Raw genomic sequence first — 18,653 nt, forward strand, 5'->3', positions numbered from 1 at the left:
TCTTCCAAAGAATGAGAAAAGGGTAATTGGTGGAGAAAAGGGTTGTTTATGTCATCCTTGATTGCTTTACCATAAAGCCGGGACGTTCTCCTCAAGCCAGAGAGACATTAGGACCTCCCGACCTCTTTGGAGATGTAAGGACCAGGGTCGATTTAAACAGATTGCATAGGGGAGACCACGCTTCTGGAGGATGAAGCTGGGGGGGGGGGGGGAGGGCGTGTGCCTAATGCCCGAGGGAGACTAGATCCTTGACCGAAAGAGAGAGGGGAATTATTTGAAAGCCAATCGTGAGATCTCCAATGATCCTAGATCATAAAACCTCAGAAATTACCAGAAAAGAGAAAATGCTGGTGGGCCTCTTTACCTGGTAGCAGTTGGAAGCGTCTCTGGTTTTTCCAGCGTCTTGCCAAACAAGGAGACCTCGACTAGCGGCGTCCAAGCTGCACCAACCGCCTCTCTCTAGTCCCCTGGTCCTTCACACCTGTTAGCAAACTAGCTAAAATTAGCCTATTAAGACAAAGTGTAAGAACGAGTCCTATTTACTGCAGGGGACGGGGGGCGCTACCCGTCGCTCTTCCTGCCTAAAATAGAAGTCGCAACCCACGTTAAAACAATTCTAAGGAGGCATCTTTTGACCGAAAAACGCGAATTGGCTGGAGGATTACTAGAACGGAGCTTGTTCGCAGCTGTTGGAAGGGTTCTGGAACGGGGTGGGGGTGAGAAGTCACGTCCGGAACGCTTCAGGGGCCCCACTCTGCCATCCTTCACTGGATGCACCTGAGGAGGTTCGCTGGCCTTCCTTGCTCAGGTGAGCAGACTTTCGCTACTCGTGTGATTAAATGCGCGCAGAGCCTGCTGCTTTATGGGGGTCCTGGCTGCAAGAGTAGCAGAGGGGGCTTTGGTTATCCCCTAGGAACCTTGGTTTGATGCAGACTCGCACAAAACCACCCCCCTTTTTTACCTTGTTCTCAAAACGTGGTAGCCACAGATTTCGCAGCAGGAACGTTTAGATAATAAGATCTGGCCCTTGGGACTTATTCTGGGGGCGGCAGGGGAATTCCAACAAGCCACTGACAGATAAGACAGAAAAATCCAACGTCATAAAGCCAAGTTAAAATAAAAGGCTTTCTTTTCTCAGCCAAGATGATTTTCAAAGAGCAACCGTTTACATGGGCAATAAGGGGGGAATCCGATTTTATGTTATGTGTTTCAGAGTAGCAGCCGTGTTAGTCTGTATTCGCAAAAAGAAAAGGAGGACTTGTGGCACCTTAGAGACTAACCAATTTAAATTGTGTGTGTTTTAAGCTTAAAAAAACAAAAACAAAAAACCATGCAGCAAAATGTTGCAACCCTGTCGCTGGAAACTGTATCGGCTGCTGTCGTTTTAAATCAAACTCTGTTTCTTTTCGTTTATATCCCAATAATACAAAACGGATGTTTATATGCATTGCAGCATTTTAATCTTTCCTGGTCGAAATTAAACACAGGCTCGCAGGATTTAGAACAGACTTTCTACGCATCCTCTAATTGAAAATAATAACGAACATATAAAAAAAATCCGCCGAACCTAATAAAGTCTCCACGTTTAAGAATCCAAGTCTTCAGACGGTAATTGAACTCTCTCACGTCTTCTCCAGGAGCTGTTGGATCCACGAATCTGGGACAAGTACAGTAAGTTAATAGGCATGCCAGGATTTTCATATGTCGGGACTTAAATGCAACTGGTGCTTCATCGTAGACCTGCAGAGAATCGAGGACTACACAAAACACACACGTTTACCCCATTAGTTCATTCCTTCTCCTGAGCTAATCATTTACTTAAAAACGCACACAAACGCATCTGAAGTCAAAGGTGCAGAGAATGAGGGTGATATAGAATCAACTCCCCCGCCCCTCCCCCACCCTTTGGGTTAATTAAAGCAAAATAAAGCCACCTGGCCCTGCAACCAGTTACGCAGGTGCTTAGAGTTTAGCAGGTGACTTGTCAGCACTGTTCACGTGCTAAAGTTAAGCTCGTGCCTACCTGCAAGCTCAGTGCAGGGACCTGCCCTACTGTAGTTAACTGAAGGCTCTCACGCTTACTCTTGGTAAGAATGATGCCATCCCAGTTATATTTAGTCCTGACATAAAACCCCCCCAAAAATTGTTAGTGATTTTAATTTCTTAGGGTGATCAGAAGCTCCCCTCAAAAATCGATATGCATGTAGGGCTATTCAAGTTTCGCTGGAGGGTTGGAATTCCCTACTCCCAGAAGTTAGAATAAAGTAAATAACCCCCATCGAATCATTCTGAAATGCAAGGAGAGATGAAAAACGCCAAACTGGCAAAGCTTCTTAGAATATTTTTTATTGAAAGATGTGAGAGAATTCATCAAAAAATGAACAGATAGATACCCGAATAACCAGCACATTTCAAATCCTGTATATTTTTATTTTAAAACAAATATAGCGCACAGTCCATGTGATATTTAAATTTATTATATTTCTTTTTTTTTTTTTTTTTGTTCTGGAGTGAAAAATAAAAACCTGAGGTTTATTCCTGCATTTCCTATACCCCGCACTGCAAAGATATTTTCATTACCATTTTGGATTTTTTTTTCCTTGAAAGAGTTCCTTAACGAATTGAACTCTGGTTTTAATGACTGAAAAGTATACACTGATGGCACATGATTGTCCTAAAGAACAGGCGGGATAAACAACATTTTAAAACACAGATAAAGAAACCAATATCTCCTTCAATCACAAAGAGCTAAATATTTTTTTCATTTACAATATATATGCTCATGTAAAATGAAAAAAAATTAAATGCGATGAGTTAAACTCTACATATTATGTACACACCAATGTACAACTGAATAAATTAATACCAATTTGCATATTCTGGGATCCTTACAGCTTATTTACACAAATTTTCATTTATTTCATAAATATTTTTTTCTGGTACACAGGTAGATTCCAAACCTGCCATGTCAAACTGCCTGTACCAGCTCTGAGTGTTGGTGGCCTTTGAAATCAGTGGTGGATTCAATAGAGCTGACAACAGTTTATTTCCATTTCCCCCCTGACAAATCCGGTTACACACATGTTCGTAGTCACTTGGCTCGCCCAGAGTTATTATTTTCCTCTTAAAATTGTCTGTTTTAGGTGAGGGGGTGGGGTTGAAAGCATCTTCCACCCTTCAGAAATCAGTCCCTATAGAAAGCACCAGTCACCTTTCCCACAGTCTCTTTAAAGGAATGACTGGTTCGTTCTTTCACCATCCCGGAAATCGTGTGTGTTCTGGGTAATCCATTGATCAAGAAAGTTACACGGCCGATTGGAGTCCTTTTGCTTTTCCAGATGTATTTTGAGTCCAAACCAGCGGGACTGAGGAAGGAGAAGGAGACTCTCTGTATTTTCTGAACTGGGTTTAGGGAGGGGAGATCCTATCCATTATATTCTCCTGGGTCTGAGTGGAGGGGGGGGGAGGAATAGTCTCCCATAATTTCTCCTGGCTATGGGATATTTTGCTTGTGGATCGTTCACTTGGCCTCTGCTTTGTCTGGGTGTCTGACTTGTATCCCTGTCTTTAACTGCCTGACCCCCTCCCCTTTTTTTCCCTTGGTTTTTTTTTATTATTATTATTTAAATAAATATTTATACTGTGCTGTACAAAATCCCAGTGCTTCTCAGCCCTCCAGGCTGGCGTGTTGGCAGCTCAGCCAGTCACTTTGGGGACTCTCTGCCGGGTGACACCTCCCTTTGGCTCTCCAAGCAACTGACCAGTCTCTGAATATTCTGCAGTTCATTAATGGAATCTTTCAGGGAGCTTTTGGGAGAGAGGGAGCCCCTCTGGCTGCTGGATTTGTGCAAAGGAAGCTCTGGGAGGGGGCTGGATTCCCTGCTGCTGCTGGGTTTGGAGCCTTCCGAGCCTGGGTTCAGGCTGGCGGGCAGACCGGTGGTGAGGAGGTTGGTGCTGGGGGGGATGGTGACGGGGATCTGGTATGGGCTGAAGCGCAGGCGAGGGCGGGTGCTGCTCAGGAAGGGATTCCGGGACAGGGAGCTGGCCGCAGCCGCACTGGTCGCTGGCAGGGCTGAGGCGGCGGCCGCAGCTGCAGCCATGTAGGTGTACGGATAAGGGAAGAGTCCGCCAAAGGTGGGCATCGGAATTCCCTGCAAGAGAGAGACAAAGGAGGAGAGGTTGAAGAGCGCCTGGCGGTGGGAACTGGAAACATCGCAAGCTGGGGGGCAGGGGGCAGAATCCCAGGCAGCCAGAAAATCCAGGTGAGCCCCCTGAGACCTTTGAAATCAAGGGATTAGGAGAGAATCTACTGCCAAGGTAAGAGGCCAGGAGAGCAGACTCCAGGTGAAAGGGGTTGGCACCTGCATCCAGTTCATTGGAAGGAAGGGGGGGGAGCAGGGATGGGGAACCAACCAGTGCCCCACAGAAAGGACAGCAGGCCTGGGACCAGGGCATTTCATCCTTGGGACCCAGGAGGAAGTCGACCTCGCCAAGCTCCTGTGCATCTCTTCAAACGCAGAGCCCAGGAGACAGAGGCTTGCTTGTCTGTCAATTGTCTCCCCTCTGTCCTCTGGGAGCACAAATGACCTTCCACCAGCAGCGCGAAATCAAGTCAAACTCATTAACAAATGGAATATTTTCCTCCAACACTCTCACCCAACCAGCTCAGCACTTTCCATCCCTCTGGGGCAGGAAAGATGCCACCAATGTGTGCCTCCTCTCTGCTAATAAATATATGCCACCTATCAGATCCTGCACTGCTTCATTCTGAATTTCCCACTGCAACAATACACCCCGTACGGGGCAAAAGAGATTTAAACATCAGGGAGCAGTGAAAGGAACCAACCTGCTGAAACAGACCTGGACACCGAAACAATGCCCTCTTAACTAGGCTGGGACATGCTCAAGGAACAGGTAGTGATGAGGAGAACCTGTTGAATTCTTAAAGGATCTTGTAATAAATGGGGAGAGGAGGAGGATTAGACCTGATAAATAGAAATAAAATTCACCAGCCCATCTGCTCCGCAGCCTGAACCCTCTACCAGAGAAAGGCCTGTTAAAAAGCTAGAGCTGGACCCCACAATAAGCTTCTGCCTTTACCAGGTCTCCACCGGCAGCATGTTCCCTCTCTGCGTTCGCCTGTCTCCCAGTCTGTGCATCCTCTCACGAGTTTAATCACATTAAGCCACATAGTAAAGTAGGATCAATAAATTAGATGGTTTAAATCACACCTTGGTGTATTTGGGTTGGGCAAAACACACACCCACAAACTCAGGATGCAACAGAAGAAGCCATTTTGAAACCCTAGTTTTGGCCAATAGAAATAGGCTGGATCTTTCTCCCATTGAAGTCAGTGGGCAGAATCGGGCCCTTTCCACTTTTCAGACATGCTCCTTATGCCCCCCTCTAATGGGGGCCTTGAAGGCAGCTACCACCTATACACCCTCAAGCCCTGATCCTTAGTCTTCAGCAGTGCAAGCCTGCTGGGTTTGACTCAGGATCCCCCCTGTTCAAAGCCTGGGAAAGGCACAGAAGTGGATGGGCACGTGCACCATTCCCCTTTATCTCCTGTTTGCATCAGCAACAAGCAAGCAGCTGGAAAGTAATAACTACACCGGGTAGGAAAGCTCAGCCCCCCGTCCTGGCTCCTGCACGTTAGAGGTTTTGACAGGCTCACACTGGAGGAGAAACTGGAGCTAGACTCGTTTAATTCTGTGTCAATTCAATTCCACTGTAACGGGGGGTTTCAAAATGGGGTCCCTGTCCGCTGGCTGATTTGTTACCCTTCAGATCTGGCTCCGTCTAAACGGATTAAAGTGTTCCAGTACCAAAGGGAGGATGATAGGAGCAATTATTGGCCGGAGACAAATGTCCCTGATAGAACTCAAGGGACCCTCGGGGGGACCGCTGACGAGCATTGCTCCTGCAGAAGAAAGCAAGTGATAATGCCGCTCTCAGGCGCTCCGTCTCCCCTGTCTCCCGGCTGGATTGATTTATATTTTGTTTTCAAAAGTCCCATTCTGGCCAGGAACCGCACAGAATCGCTCTCCGGATAGCAGGATCCGAAATATTACCCTACTTCCATGGGACCCCCGGCCGCATTTCTCCGGACAGCGAAACAGCCCGGAGGTATTTGAAGGGGGAGGGGAGCAAGCAAGCAACCTGGTTTCCGATTCAATCAGCAAAGGGGGGTGGGATACTGACGGGTAACAAGCCACCGCTGCCCGGGGAGCCAGGAGGGTGAGGGGATGGCCTGGGGACAGCGCCGACCTTGCAATGAAAGAGCTGCCCCGGCTCCAGGCCTGGTTTTCCATTGCGAGCTGATGCGGCCAGCCCAGAGGTGCTGGGGCTCTGCAAATGAAGCCGTGCCGGCAGAAGGGGCTGCCAAGCTCCAGACCCCTTCCCCCGCCCATTTCTAAGCAGGCGACCCAAAAGATCGCGGGGGGGGGGGAGAGAAGGAAGCGGGGGTTAACTAGTGCAATGAAGAGGGAAATTAAACACGGAGGCACATGCGGGATAAGGGGGGTGAAATGGGGGGGTGAGATACATTCTTGGGAGGGGAGTAAATCGGGGTCCGGGTTGAGTAGTGGGGGGTAAGGAAGGGGGGGTACCGCGGCTTGTCCCAGCCCCTTCCAGGGAGCCCCGCTTACCTGAGAGGCCAGCATGTGCTGGGAGAGGTGGAAGGGGAAGGGGGTGGCGGTCCCGGCTGCCCCCTGGGTCGAAGCCAGGGCCCCGTTCTCCAGGCCCCCGCCGGCCACCGAGGCCAGCAAGTGTCCCATGCCCACGGCGGAGAAGGCCCCGGGGGCCATGGCGAACTGCCCCGGGTGGATGAAGAGGGGCTGGCCGGCGCCCAGCGGGTTGAAGAACTGCTGCCCGTGCAGGCCGGAGAGCGCCAGGCTCTGCAGGTGGCCGGGGCTCAGGTGCGGGGGGCTGTCCGTCTGCACCATCAGCGGGGCGAAGGGCTCTCTGCTCAGCCCGCCGCCCTCCGCCTCCTTCTTGGGCGCGTCCGGCTCTTTCCGCCGCCCCTCGGGCTTGTCCTTCTCCGGCCCCTTGGGCTTCTCCGGGCTGGGTCTCTCCCGGCCGCGCTCCTCCGGCAGCCGCGGGCTGCTCCGCGGGCTGGCCTCCTCCGGGCCGGGGCTGGCCCCGCGAGCCGGCCGCTCCTCGGGCAGCTTCTCCAGCTCCGGGTCGCTCTCCGGGCAGGATTTCTCCTCTGCAAGGAAGGGGGCGGGGAGGGGGGGGGACTGTGAAACTCGGGCCCCTTCCGTGCGCCGGGGGGGCTCGCACAGCTGGGGGCCAACGGGAATCAACACCCCCCGCCCCCGGCCTTCTGCCGCCACAAACACCCCCGGTGCGGTGCTGCCCAAACCCCTGCAACCTCCCTTTATCACACACCCCCTCCCAACCTGCCTTCCCCAGCCCGCCTGTCTGGGTGGGTCTATTTAAACTCAGAAATAAACTGGGGGCAGGGGGGGGGTTCCTATTAAAATCTCCACCGTTTTGGAAGAAAACTCCTCATTCATTGAAGAAATTCAATCTATTTTTATGGGGGGGAGGAGAGAATTAGACCTTTATAAACTGGTAATTGTGGGGCACGGGGGATTAGCACCGCTTTGCCAAACAGGAGGAAGGTATTCGCTAAAGGCACCAAAATATAAGACAGCATCCTATCAATTAGCTTCATCCTCACACTGGTCTGCCTAGCTCATGACGGGCTCCGCGGGTTAAAACAAAGCAAAAGCCATTCAGAAAGTAAGGAGTATGTGCAGAATTAGAAATTAATTGATTCATTTATTGCATAGCTAGATTCGGTGTAATTGCACAGTCGTGTTTATGGACCCATTAAAAGGCGAGGGGGGTTGTTCGGGTTAAATCACTAGTCACCATGATCAAGATATGTTCTGAAAAAGCACTGATAAAAATACACATCATCGTGTAGAGAAAAAATAGTGAATTGAACCGAATTCACAACAGAACAGATCATGCATACAAGCAAGCATCTCTGTAGCCTGAGGTAGTAAAGATCCCGTTTTGGCAGGTAACTTCACATCCAGATTTAAATAATATCGGACTCGTTGTGATTCAGAGAGCAAAAAGTTTGAGGCAGCTTACGTTAAATTCCTTAGTTTAAGGTATATAGTCATTGCCGATTTAATGGATTGAGCTGAAAAGCTCTTAAGAGGGCCAGGTGTGTCATAAGCCCTGGTATTAGGCAAATCATATTTCTGCAATTTCATTAATTTTTGCAAGCCAAAGAGACAGGCCTAAAATAGAGGAACCGGATTTTTTAAAAAGCAGCAAATCCAGGGACAGTGTCAACCACTGTCGCAGAGAGCTGCTGAGTTTTATTTTCATTTACTAGATGTGAGCCTCCAAGTTCAATCCCTATGTTCTCTCCTCTTAAAATTAGGAATTTTGGGGGGAGGCTGGGGGTTAATTTACCCATTGCAACCACAGTAACCCTCCAGGAAGGAGTTCTGAAAGCCAGTAAGGCTATGTAACATAATGATTACATTTAGGCAGCCTGTTGTTTACACAAATTTACAACAGGAAAATGCTAGAAGTTGTAAATAAGCTTTGCATTCCCATTCCCCCCTTTCCAGCTACATTTCTTCAGCTGTAACATTTGGTTCTTTTGTACTGGTCAACCTCTCTGCCTCCTTCTCTTTTTGGTGGTGTACATTCTTCTTCCCACTGGTCTGAACCCCGAATTTGCAATCAGTCCGAAGTGGGACAGAATTCACTCCATGCCTGTTTTTAATCTGTATTTAAAAGTGGCACCTTTGTAATTGCCGAATGAGGAACCAAGACACCCCTGAAATCTGACACCTCAGGAAAGTTACTTAACTTACAATTTTTGAATCTATTCTTTTCTTCCTCCTCTTCCAGTTTGAATTTGACTTACAAATACCTCTAAGTTCTAGTGGGTGGAAAAAAGTAATTTTCCTGTTAACAACCTTGGGGTCTCAGTTACACCTCGGTAAATTCGAAGCCATTCCTAAATCAGATTAGAGTCTGGACCTTCTTGTTCAGAGAAGGCAAGAGAGAAAAATCCCTGCTTTCCTTTTTTAACAGCTGTCCGAAGAGTCCAGGCTGAGTTCTGGAGTGAACTATTTACCTCGGCCGCTGCGGTTGAGTCTCAGGGGACTAGGGGCTGTACCCAATGGGGAGTGAAGTGTATCCCGCACTGGCGCAGGATCACACGAGGAAGCATCCGATTCACCCCCATCTCGGTCAGGTTTGCACTGCTCCTCATACATCCGCAGGGAGGGGAGAGTGAGCTGTTTCCTTCAAAAAGAAAAGGTCATTACTAAACATTATCTCTGTGGTGCATCCCAACAGATACACTCCTGGTTCCACCTTGTCAGTGGGGACAGGGAAAGGTGGGATCGTTTTACAGCTGTGTATAGGCTGAGGTCTTCAATTAATATGACTTTGGGCTAAACTAAATCCCCACTGAAATCTTTTAGGTAACTTTTGCATATCAAAAACAAACGAACGGAAGGAGGAAATATCCACGTTACCACTAGACTAAAACATTCTAGCTTGGAGAACAATTTTACCTCTTCTCTCGCCTTCCATTCCCAGTGTCTCTGAATCCTTTTGCAAATGGGTTATTATCGATTTTAAGCTGGGTGATCTGAAAACAACAACCACAAACTGCGTAAATTATCCTAGAGACAAGGTTTTCTGCAGAAAGGGTTAAAATATTATACACACACACACTTTTGGACTGTGTGGAAAAACATGTACAATTGCCCTTTAAAACGGCAACGATGAGACAAATATTGGTCATTAAAAAGAGATGGGAAATAAAAATCAAGAGCAACCTGGTAGCTGGGTCGGTTGACCTGTGCTCACCTCCACAGTTCAACAGTGCGGAATGTCAGGGTCCCATTGAGGGTCTGTTTCAGACGGTTTGAAACACACCAAGCCCCCGGTTTAACACACCGCATGCGTTATTAAAAATGATGCTGAGGTTTGGCCTGAATTATTAATAGAGTTTTAATGATCGGAAGTTATTTTTCACGGCCCCCTGGAGGGAAGATGGCGACTAAACATTGCTGTGTTGGTTAAAAGCTATTCTTATCTCTTCCAGAGACTAACTTATGGTGCTGGCGACATGAGGGCCCTCAATAATTCATGCTTTTGAAATATGTCCCCGCGATGGTTGCTTTAAAAACGCATGTTTGATCTGCTCCACATCAGTTCTGTAAAAACAAATTGCTTAATCCCCCTTTTACTTCCCAGCTTTCCGGCCAAGCAGGTTTTTATTTTGTGCCAATATGGACAGCAGGCAAGAAGCAGTGCCTAGCTAGCAAGGCAGAGCTAATAGATCTGTCCCTTTCCAGCCCCTAAGTGCCCCTCGCTCTGCTCATCCATCTCCCTTAACCTGCACTGATCAGAAATACCGCCCCAAAGCAGGGTCGAGATGAGCAGCCGGGGACAGCTGGGTATACATCCTCCTAGCTTACCAGGATGCTACACTGGGTGTGTGTGGGTGTGAGTGTGAGTGAGTGTGAGTGGCAGGACGTTGCACTGGTGCAGGGAGCCCATCATAAAGAACCAGGCTGGAACAAGTGCTGAGTGGCCTGGCTGTAGCTTGCGGCTAGGCTGCAGCCTAAGTGTTCTTTAATCGATTGTGACTCTTTGCCATAAACTTTACGATGGAAACAAGCCCACCAGGACCCTCCGACAGACCTGTCAATTAACATCAGCAGCCAGGAGTGGAGGTGCCGGTCAGCTTTTGGGCAGGGGGGGAAAAGAAAACCCTCTTGGGAGAGGGTTAGTGGGGGCGCTAAAAAACGGTCAAGTCTGAAGACCAAAACCCAGATAAAGCACCACTAGACTCAAAGATTTCCCTCCCACCTCCAAAGCTTTGCTTGCTGCTCTCCCGCATCCCCCCAGGGGAAAGGCTAAACCTGGTTAATCTGGAAAGATATTGAATTAGCCTGTCTTCTTGGTCATTTCCCTCCGATCCTCAGCAAAAGCTGCCTTTCGAGGGAATTCCCTCCAAACGCTCTTCACCCTTCATCATTTCTATCTCCTGAGTATCTGAGAGCTACCGAGCAAAAAGGTTCCTTCCCCGTGCCAAAGAACCCAAAAGAAAAACCAGGCTCCTGGAGTGGGGGAAAGTGGGGTACTGCCTCCCCAGGGGGGGCACCTGTCTGTGAAATCTCTCCCTTCGCTCCCACTCCCCCAGGTACTGCCCCCCGGACTTGTCTGAGCCCAGCCAGCGTGCTTCAGTCGTCTGACTCACACGCCCACTCACAATTAACTCCCTGCTTTGATTTTTATCTCCCTGGCGTTAGCAAACCCGATTTCCAAATAGTTGGACTCTTTAAAACTAACAACCGCAAGCTAAACAGGCTAATCTTAGTAGGTGGCAGCCGAACGGGAGACTTATAAGGGCATCGGAGGCCTTGTCCAAATCCCATTGCTCGGATTCCTCCTCGGGGGACCGATCCTGATCCCATCCCGCAGTCAAGGGTTTGAGGGGAAGCAGGATCGGGCCCCTACCTCGGCTCAAAGGTTCATTTGAAGAGCAGCCCCTCCCCCCCCCTTACCTTGTCGTTCTGGTATGCGGTGACTGCGATGAAGTCTGTTTCAGGGAACACATAGGTCCGGAAGGTGCTGTAGGGAAGCTTCAGGATGTCATTGGCTCGCACGATATGAAACCTGGGCTGGTACTTGTGCATGGAGTTCAGTATGGTCTGCGGGCCAGGGAAAGAGCGAATGGCTGAAATCCGGCCCTTACAAACCAAGCTGCCCCGCGGAATTCCTAGCCGCAGGGAGCGGGATCAACTATTAAGCGAGACTCCCCCATTGCTACCAAAAGGAGGGTTCCCCCCCACCACCCCTTCCATAAATCACGTTTTACACTCTGGCCTCTAATGATCAGGTCACTCGGAAGAAGGAGGCTTGTTGCAATCTCTTTGTAAATGCTCTTTAAAAACGCAGGCTGATAAGGAGGCAAAATATCTCTCCCCAGATGATTACAATCCTGAGAATGAAGGGAGAGGCCAGGCGTCATTGCAAATTTCCTAGCAATCTGTATCTATATACAATTATTGCACACCACGCAGAAGCTGGTTATCTGGCTGCAGTTGACTGCCACAGAAAACCATGTTGCCAGCCAGAAAAATATGTTCACGCCATGATCCAGGTGAATTTTCTGTCTAAGATGAAGCTATTACAGATGAACAAGCATTTGGGCCCCAAACCAGGGGTCTGAAACTGTCGCCAGCCGTCAAATTCTGTATTCCTTATTTTTTAATTGTAGAGCATTTGGGAAGAGTTCTGTACCAGAACCGCAATTTGAAAGAAGAGCACAGTTTACGGTCAAATACATATTTCAATTCGCTTAAATTGCTCTGAAAAAGAACAAAATCGTTACAAATGCTACATTCCTCCCCCCCCTTTCAAATCAGGCACCTAAAGTGTTTTCTTGCCTGTTCTTGAACTAATCATTCAGTACCCTGATGTGCTCAGGGTTAAATACAATTATTACTGAAGCAAAATTGCTAATGAATGGTGAATTCTTAATGATTGTAAAATGCTATTGCCCAGGCGGCTAAATAATTGTCACTTCGTCTTGCTGCAGAAGACAGTTTAAAAAATCCCAATTTTAACCCCAAAATAGTCACCTGCTGGTGACCTGTCAGATCAGCATTATATTGATGTAATCTAGACGGGATTTATAAAGGAAATGGTGCAAAAATTCCCAATCAGGCGTGTAAATCTGCATTCCTTTTTTTAAAAAAAAATCATCCCTTCCATGACCAGATGGCACAGACTAAACCCTGATCTTTCCGATTTAATGCACTCGGGCCTTTTGAGAACAACACACGCCAAAAACATTTAATTGATGATGAGGAACCGTTAAAAATGTTATATCACACTAGCTTTCCTTGAATGATAAAAAGCTAGGGATTATACCCTCTTGCTATTGATTTGCACACTGCATTCTACAAACAGAGCGCAATGTATTATTTAACAGTTCAGGGTTTTTTCCTACCTAGATAAAGTAATCTGAATCCTTATTCATCCCTCACCTGAGAGATTTTTCCTGCCTTATATTGCCCATATTGCCGTTGGTTGCAGCCCCCACCCACCCTTGAGTGGGCGCTGGCTGCCTGTAGCATGGATTGACTGACAAACCAACATCTCCAAATCCCAGTTAATTACCATATCAAAAACACAGGACGATGAACTTTCTCTTTATCGCCCCAAATGCTTGTCCAAAGGCTAAAGACAGCTTGTTTGTTAGCTCTGATTCCCTCCCTCCGCGCCCCCCCCCTCCACCGGGCCTTAATGGCAGAATAAACATCTCTCTCCCTATTTCAGATCCGCTCTGTGCTGTGGATATTTGCAAATTGCTAAGACACTTCGATTTTTTTTTCAGTAGGCGAGGAAGTTGATCAATAAGAAAATAAATAGGGACGTTTGATAGACTTTAAAAATCCTTCTCTGCAAGGAGACTCTGCTTCCTGGAACAACAAAATAAGCTTTCCATACTCCCCGTGAAACTAAGTACAGGTGGGTTACTTCAGCCACCTACCCGCTGAAATATACCAAGATCTCTTTTAACCAAGATCCCCGAGATATTGAATTGTGCAGCTGACACCCAGCCTTGCCCATGTGCCGGCTGGCATCTCCTTCAGCTGCACCTGTAAAGCATGGCTTCTTATTTGGCCACCCCCTCTACCCTGTTGCCCTCAGACACCTCTTACCTTTCATTCAAAGGGAGGCGATTCTGCATCCAAAACCAAACCAAACAACAAACCTTAAGGGTTTATGAGATGACCCTCTATTTTCCTTTATTGCTCCGCCAAAAAGTCAAGTGACCAAAAAGGTCATTCAGGACTTGCCCACTCACACTGAAATCCTCTCCGAGATCACAGTCTCCCCCGACCTCATTTCGGCAACTGTATTTAATCCCAAATCATTTTTACAGATGTAAACACACACACACACCCTCACTTTCTCAGACGCGCCGTCCCAGTCTCTCCCAGGTTCTGGTGACTAGCCTGCCAAGGAAATTGCCCTGTCGTCCCGCAGTTACAAAAGTTGGAGCAATTATGCACTTCCCTGAGTTTATACTTATGACACTGCAGGCCATCTCCTAGTTCCCAGTGAGTGAGGACTGGCAGGATCAGGCCCCGAGAAGGAAACTGAGCGGGCATATTTTAAGGGAGGAAAATGAATAGTGAAAGTGCATTCGCAGTCCCCCGCGTGACTCACACAAGAGGCAAACGGCGTAAGGATTTAAACCCACAATGCCATGTTCTTAAGAGTTTTTCCTTGCAAAGCTGATTTACAAAAAAAAAAAAAAAAAGTTTCCCACTTTTTGTTATGGCGCAGAGCCTGTCTCCCCCTGCTCCCCACTGTTTAATGGATTTTACTACACGGTTTTCAATCACTCACCCTGGGATTTAAATAGGGAATATGTCAGGGCCCCCTCCAAATTACAAAACCCATGACATCTATAACATGCAACCACTTACGTTTACCCTCCACCCCACCTCCGACAGCTGCGGCGGCGGAGTCAGCGTGTGCCTAACACGGCGCGACTCCTTTCCCATTTACACCACGTGGCTGAAATTCGCAATTCAGACCGACTCATGGGGGGGGGGGTGCGCGCACACACACACAATCGACACAGCGATTAATCTTAATGAAGAGTGATGGAGCCCATGCATTGTAAGGCACGCTGTGTGTGTTACGAATTAAAATGTCGTGATAAGCGCTGGGTGATTTACTATTTACAGATGATAAGCGCACATTCAAAGGGCGCTGTCTTGCTGGGGAAAATATGGTGCCTATTTCTAAAAGGGGCAGGTAAAAGTCATGCCACAAGCACCCTGGTTTTCCTCCGTTTTTGGTGAACACATGGGTTCTTCTGTGTCTATTTTGAGAGAGTAAATAGGAACCTTGTAAGCGACAATATCTGACGACTAAGTTCCCAGAGTTTTGAGGCTGGTTGGCTTCGTCAAACAACCCCCGGTGATCAATATGTGAAATGTGCCCACCGGAGCGAGGTTTGTTTCCCTTTGCTCCTGGGTGAAGACAGCAGCTGTTTGTTTTAAACAGTCCATGTATGAAGATGCAGTTTGTGTCTCACGCCGGCCTAGTTTTCCATCTGTCCTTCACACCCACAAACACACAACACTTAACAGGCAGCTCGCGAGACTTTCCTGGCAATACAAAAAAAACCCCAAACCTTCCTGCACAATCACAGCCCGCACTAAAAATGACACCCCCCTCCCCAGCCCCCTGTCGACGTGATACTTACAAATCCGTGCTTGTCCGAGATGTTGTTAGTGAGCTTGAGTTTGTGGAAGGCAACAGGCTTTGCCATCCACTGCTCCCCTGTGGCAGGGCTGTCCGGGTGGATGTACATACGCTTGGGCATCTCTGGATCCGCCTTCCCGGCTACCATCCAGCGGGAATTGTGGAATTTATACCGGCAATCATCCGCAGCCACTATATCCATCAATAAAATGTACTTGGCCTTCTTATCCAGGCCGTTCACACGCACTTTAAACGGGGGGAACATTCTCCTAAGGGAATAAAAGACAATAAAAGCAAGAGAATCTTTTCGTGTTAAAAAGAATCCGAAGCACGAGAGAGATTTTGTTACAAAATATGCCAAGGAAAGAAGCAACGTCGGAGACCCATTAATCCGCAGGCTGTGCGGGCCCTTCATACCCCCAGCCCTGGGTCTCTCCCTGGGTCTGCACCATCGTGTGCCCACTGCTAGGGAAACCTGAAACGTGCATTAGAGCCATGTTGTTACACCGTCAAGCCTCGACCCTGGGCCTCCGCTTTCCAAACGGGTCTAAACGGCAGAAGGGAGTTTTTAAAATAAACCCACGCCGAACTATCAACCCGGAACCGATCTGTGGTCTCAGAATTACCACGAAAACCGACCCTTCTTGTTGGAGAGGTTAAATCCTGATTCAGGGGCCTGGCATTTGAATGTACAGGTCCGAAATCTACGTCCTGGGCTCTCTCGTGTGTTGCCGTTTTGGACAAAAGTGAACACCCTGGATTTGTCTTTTTTGCTTTCATCTAACCAGCCGCTTCTGCACCGTCAAAGTTTCGCTTCATTCGCGTGACAGAAAACGAGCCAAGAGGTCGAAATCCCGACTTGGATTTCTCAGAAAAGTGGGGCTAGAGGTAAAAATGTATTTGGGGTACAGATTAAAGCCGTTTCCTTCCCCTAAAAAAAACCCCAAACCCCAAATATTTCCACGGTGCAAGTTGCTACTGATTTTCGAAAGCCAGACCAACGCTGGATTTATAAATATCCTCAATGTTAAATAAAAGAGAGCGAATGCAAAGAAAGAGATGAAAGCCAGAGATACCTGCAAGGGGGGGGGGAGGTGGGCTATTGTAAACCTATTTTAAAAAATGTACGATGGTTATTTTTCAAAAGGGCTGTTAATATTTAAATACAGGTATACGGAAGGGGAAAAGTCAACTCTCACTATTGGTCAGTCATGCAGTGAAGAAAGCTTTGGAGATCTACATATACCGAATTGTTTCCATTTTACGAAATTGAACGAGTAAAAGGCACACCGGTTTAATCTGAGGTCAAGGTGTTCAGTTACCTACACACACATTTGATGTGGAATCTTGCTTCTTTCTTTTTAAAAAATGAAAGTGGGGGGGAAAAATCCAAACCATCCACTAGCCCTCTATTTCTTATTTGTATTTAATTCACCGCATCAGATTTTCTCAGCAGCAGCTTCCTCCCACCCTCGGGGAAAAACATTGGTAAATAAACAAAAAGAAATGAAGAAAGAAAAATCCCCACTCCGGCTTGCGGGCCCCTTAATCAGTGAAATCGACTCGTCCTGAATGTGCGTTCTTTTAAAAATGATCTAAGTCACAGGTGCAAGGAGGGGGTGGAAGAATGGGGGGGGATCACTTTTAGTGGCCCTTGTGTAGCGGTGTGTGTGTGTGGGGGGGGGTCTTGTTCATACCTTCCTGACTTGGTGATCACCATCTCTGTCCCCAACTTGTGAAACTGGTCCCAAAGCTCCTTGGCTTCCAGAGTCACTTTGGGGTCGTCCTCGACCTCCTCCTCCGGTTCCAGGCTCTTGAGAGAGCGCAGATGGGCTGCCTGGTGGTGATGCCCCAGGGCCGAGACGTGCAGACCAGCTTCCGCGGCTCCAGCCAAAGTCGGGTCCGGGATGGGTTTAGCCAGCGCCGCCGGGGGCAGAGCCAGAGCCGGGAAAAAGGACGGCTGAGCCGCCGCCAGGAAAGCTGACATGGGGAAATCGGCCGGTCTGGGAGCGTGGAACGGGTGATAAGCCATGGCAGTCCCTGTGAAGGCTGGATCTCTCATCAGTGCATCCACAAAGCCAGGAGAAAAGAGGGGGGTCCCGTGCCCTGGTTTTGGCCCAGCGAGCTGCTTCCAAGTCTCCGCAGGAGGAAAAGGCAGAGCTGGGTCCGAGCAGCTCCCAGCGGCAGACGCTCCCCGGCCGCAGCTGGAGACAGTGACAGCTCCTTGTATTTTCTGCTGTTGTCGTCGCAGCGAGGCGAGCGGGCGCTGGGCGCAGGGAAGCCCCTCGCCGGACTGAAATAGAAACAAAAGCCGAACCGCGGCGGTGCCCAGGGTCCACGCGGGGCCTTCAAAGGGCTCCCCACCGCAGCGAGTCCGGGGGCCCACGGCCACCGCGGCACCCCCGGAGAGTCAGGCAGGCGGGCGATCCGGCTCCACCTCCGGCCAGGCTGCGCTGGGCGAAAGGACCCGGAGCGGAATGGTTAGATCTTGTCCTGATCTCTGTAAAACTGTGACTCTCTCACATGTCCTTCCTGCGCTGATCCCCTCGCTAATGAGCCAAGCCCCCTTGATTGCTGATTTTACGCGTTTCAGACCAATTGTGGATCTCCATAGGCGTGGTTTTGACAGCTCCGGCCAAGATCTGGGGTAAGGGGGGGGGGGAGGGAAGGGAAGGGAGGGAGGGAGGAAAGGAAGAAAAAAAAGAAGGTGTCGGAAGCACCGGCAGTAAGAAAACATGTCAACAGAATAAAATATTAACCAATGACAGAGAAAAGTGCTCGAAATCCCACCCCCAGCTCCTTTCCGCATACCGGGTCAGCGCTGAATTTGCTGCCGGCGGGGAGCGCTTCGCAGGCGGGGAACTGCTGACAGAAGCACGGGGCAGCCCAGAGAGTCGGGTGGAAACCTCGGGAGAGGAGCGAGCCCACATCAGAAGTGCAAAGCAACACACACTCACACTCACACACACCCGGCTTCGCCTGGGCGGGAGGAGGGAAGGAGTCGCCCAGATTAAAAAGTTCTAGATGTGATGAGAGGGGGGATATTACATGTAAATGTGCCGTAGGCATATACAAGCCGGAGTGTGCCCGTGGGCTTTTTTGTGTGCATACAGAGGGCGGCGTGCGCGTACATCCGTGCATAGTTCGTGTGTGTACGTGACGTGTGTACAACGATAGAGAAATCTCTGCCCCCCCCCCAATACAAGGTTGTGATCAAGTTGTGTTGATTTAACTTGCCTTGCAAAGGGCATGCGGGCTCAGTACTTTAACGTGGCTTTGGGCTGTCTGTTATGTAACAGGCTCACTTCAAAGCCCGGACTCTTCTTTGCAACCCCCTAATTTTATAAGACGTGGAGGGGAGA

The 18,653-nt window shown here is 48.8% G+C and overlaps 1 protein-coding gene across 1 annotated transcript; it reads right to left on the bottom strand.

Moving 5' to 3' along the window:
- Positions 1-2,364: 2,364 nt before the first annotated feature.
- TBX2 (T-box transcription factor 2) lies at positions 2,365-17,690 on the bottom strand. Its single transcript, XM_073315232.1, has 7 exons — positions 16,989-17,690; positions 15,293-15,560; positions 11,565-11,711; positions 9,561-9,637; positions 9,116-9,285; positions 6,651-7,210; positions 2,365-4,151 (listed from the first exon to the last, which is right to left on the bottom strand). The coding sequence occupies exons 1-7, from the start codon at positions 17,351-17,353 to the stop codon at positions 3,705-3,707; spliced, it is 2,034 nt and encodes a 677-aa protein (XP_073171333.1). The 5' UTR covers positions 17,354-17,690; the 3' UTR covers positions 2,365-3,704.
- Positions 17,691-18,653: the final 963 nt, after the last annotated feature.

This window comes from Lepidochelys kempii, chromosome 17 (genome assembly GCF_965140285.1).
Source record: "Lepidochelys kempii isolate rLepKem1 chromosome 17, rLepKem1.hap1, whole genome shotgun sequence".
Taxonomy (NCBI): Eukaryota; Metazoa; Chordata; order Testudines; family Cheloniidae; genus Lepidochelys; species Lepidochelys kempii.

Coding starts and splice junctions, on each gene's coding strand:
- TBX2 (XM_073315232.1), bottom strand. CDS start 17,353: ATGAGAGATCCAGCCTTCACAGGGACTGCCATGGCTTATCACCCGTTC. Junction 7,211..9,115: donor ACTCAACCGCAGCGGCCGAG/GTAAATAGTTCA, acceptor CCTTCCTTGCAG/AGGAGAAATCCTGCCCGGAG. Junction 4,152..6,650: donor AGCACATGCTGGCCTCTCAG/GTAAGCGGGGCT, acceptor TCTCTCTTGCAG/GGAATTCCGATGCCCACCTT.